A 3579-nucleotide genomic window follows, 5' to 3' on the forward strand; every position below is an offset into this window, starting at 1 on the left:
ATATATATATATATATATATATATATAATATATATATATATATATAGATAATATATATAAGCTGTTGTATACATACCAGTGACCTTGGGTGCTTTGAGCTCCCATGACAAACCAGCCATGGCATCCACCGCATCTGCACCTCCTACCCCAATCGCAATTGTTCCCAGACCCCCCGCATTCGGTGTGTGCGAATCCGTACCTAGCATCAGCGTACCCGGCGCAGCGTAGTTCTCCAGAACAATCTGATGAATGATACCTATGGGATGGAGAGGGGGGTAGGGAGAATAGTTTTCAGGATTTAGGGTTTAGGCTTTAGTGTCAGGGGTTTTAGGCTATAGTATGGTGTTGGGTGTGTGCCAGTCTGTGCCCAGCATCAGTGTACTGGTCGAGTGTTCTACTGATATATGATACCTATGGCAGTGCGTCGAGGTATGTGAATATAGCCTAAATGTAGACCCCGAAAATTGTGTATAAAAACGGAAGCCAGTTGCCCATTGTCAATATAAGGCAGAACCCAATTCGTACCCCTCTATATACACACGTATGAGCTGCTGGCATGGAGCCATAGTCATGGTACAAATGATAGTGCGTACGTACAGATATGCCTATGTGTGTGCCTATAAACACAGAGTCGTGCCAAAATAATAAATTGGTAACAGGTATGTATTCAAATACATAGCCAGAGTTCCCATATCTTCTTCAGATTCGCAGCATCAACGATATCACGATAAACATATATGAGGCGGCATGCGAGATACTCATGGACATCAGACACTCGCTCCATTTACAGGTAGCAGTTGCGGTGCTTCACCTCAACACCAACCTGCGCAAAGACAATGTTACACACCACTTCCCACCACACTCAGAATAACATCATAAACCTTATAGCTTCATATTGCGCGATAAGTATACCTACCAGATCCAGGTTTCCAGAAGCCGATTCCGTATTTCTTAGCAGCAGAGCCCAAAAAGTCGTAGATTTCTCCACTTTCTTTATTTGACGTCGCGAGATCGGCCGCAGGTCCCTTCTCAGCCGCAATCAAGTGATCGCAATGGATCGACGAGTGCACTTTGGTCGTCTTAAGTCCTTTTAGAGTTGAGGTTTTAGGGTTTGGATTCAGGGTTCGAGGTTTATGTTAAGCGGAGTTTGGGGTGGTAACACAGCATACTGAGAACGGATATCAAACAATAAAGATGCCAGTGCTGTTCGAGGGCATCGAATGTAGTACTTGGGTGAAAGCAATACATAGCCCATTGTGTTTCTGTCGTATTGAAAACTACACACCCAAATAGCGCTTTTCAGATATTGAGAGTATGAAGGTAGATATAACATGAACCCGAAAGCAAATGTCTGAAACGTAACGTACATCAAGCTACCGCAGGCCACCAGAATGCAAGTATATGTACCCAAATACACTAAATGTCAATCTCACTCAAAACATGTTACACACACTGCAAACTCGGATTCGAATGCAAATACGGTCCATTCGATATCCACTATCAGGCGGCCCACATACAGATGTTGGAATACAAAGGCGCCACAATTCGCAGCGAAGGGGGGGCTGTAGGCAAGCATGTGTCTAGTATATGACGAAAGAAGACGCACCTGCACAATGCTATGAAATCCATAAAACTTGCACATAGTCGACGTATTGGTATGATGGGGACAGTATTCTGTATTGTGGATATACCTCAGAACAAGGCGGTACAACAACATCGTTGATCCTATAACTGTTAAATCTGTCACTGCCTCAACACAGTAGAGTCGCTGTTGTGCTGGCGAGTACTCGGCGTGACCAACAGAGCACCAAAACGATACAGACAGTATCTTGCACTAGCAGGTACCCTTCAGGCAGCCATCTCCCTTATATTCTAATGCCGGCCAGCACCAAGTGTGTTTGAATACACCTGTACATCGACACAAACAATACCACATACAATACAAACGCGGACTCAGCCTAATATTGGTGTGATTACAATATAGTCATCTGTGCACTGTTAATCTGCATCTCAACGTGTATGGTAGCACAGGCAGATTTGTACCTCTATCACTCCGCTAGTACCACCACAAACAACATGGAACAATGGGCACATCCCGAGCGACACGGACACCAGTCATACATACACTAGTAATCAAACCCGGTAAAATAAGTTGGCCCTGTTATCCTCACCTAGAAATCGGCTCCCGTCCCCACATACTGTACCAACCAGCCGCAAACACACAAGAGTTCGTAACAGTCGAACCCCTATGTAAACAGCCCCAAAATCACACACTCCCTAACCGACTCGCCACCGGATTCAACCTCGATAGGATACCATACACCAACATACCAGCCAACATGAACTGCAGCAGAGCCATCTGTGCGCTGGCATCTTGCATGGCTACTCGATCGGGTTTCAGGTGCAGGTAGGTCTCCCCGCGCGCAATGGGCTGAGTGGCATCCGTTAGATGAGAGTACACAATCTTCTCGGCCAAGGTCAGCTTATCGGCTGTACGCCCAGACGCCTCTCGGTACTGCGGAATGAGGTAGTGTATACATACACGCCGGAGTGTGAGCCTACATACTGATGTGTACATCATGTGTGTGTGGATATTCGCAGACTTGTGTGAGTGCACGCAGATTGTTTGGAGTGATCCGATGATGAACAACACAGGTTTTGGTATGGAGGACGCAGCCCCGACTAGGCATGGCAGCCGTCGCAGCACGCGCTACCTGTACATGCTACTGGATGTTCGAGTTAAAACACAACATCCAGTACACAGATAGTATTGTACATAACAGGCTGTACACTATCGCCTCCAAATTTATCATATACACATCGAGTCTTCAAGGGAAAGCAGTGGCTATGACTGAATCGTGAGTGATATGTTCGTAGAGCGCACTTTGCAGATAGGCTGCCCGCATCAAGGCTGTGGCGAATGCAGCAGAAGAGCTGGTACTGGTACGATGAGAAGCATCATACACATTTTTGTATATAGACTTGACCACAGGTCTACTATCAAACAGAAGTATACCGGGCCATGCATATGCATATGCATAAGCAATCCATCTAACATTTATGCGCCTATAAAATGTCTCTGCGTGGGGAAGTATGAATGTTGATTTCATAGACCGCACATGTGTGAAAATGCACACCCTTCACATATGCATATGCAATCCATCTGACATTTATGCGCCTATAAAATGTCTCTGCGAGGAGAAGTATGAATGTTGGTTTCATAGACCGCACATGTGTGAAAATACACACCCTTCACGTTATCTATATCCTAGGCATATGTCACATAACTAGCTGCCAGTTCGGTGACTCAGACTGAGACACTACCTAAAACATCGTGCAAATGCTAAATACAAACCACTTCTCGATCCGAATAGACAAATTGCAAAACACGTAATTAACACTCCAGGTAGGCTTGCAATGTATAGCAAGATACTACACATGCAGAATATATATATATATATATGTATATGTATATATATGTATATATATATATATATGCATTTATATATGTATCTATATATATATATATATCTAGAGATATATATATATATATATATATATATATATATATATATATAT

At 43.8% G+C, this 3579-nt stretch overlaps 1 protein-coding gene across 1 annotated transcript in view; it reads right to left on the reverse strand.

The window, feature by feature from the left end:
- SARC_02155 (hypothetical protein) overlaps positions 1-2578 on the reverse strand; it is a gene marked incomplete at both ends in the record, with an annotated part of 2661 nt that extends 83 nt beyond the window's left edge. The window contains 3 exons of the mRNA XM_014304098.1: positions 77-256; positions 917-1087; positions 2332-2578. Coding sequence (XP_014159573.1) covers positions 77-256; positions 917-1087; positions 2332-2578 — 598 coding nt within the window. The remainder of the gene's footprint in view (positions 1-76; positions 257-916; positions 1088-2331) is intronic.
- Positions 2579-3579: the final 1001 nt, after the last annotated feature.

The sequence above is a fragment of the Sphaeroforma arctica genome (assembly GCF_001186125.1).
Source record: "Sphaeroforma arctica JP610 unplaced genomic scaffold supercont1.94, whole genome shotgun sequence".
Taxonomy (NCBI): Eukaryota; class Ichthyosporea; order Ichthyophonida; genus Sphaeroforma; species Sphaeroforma arctica.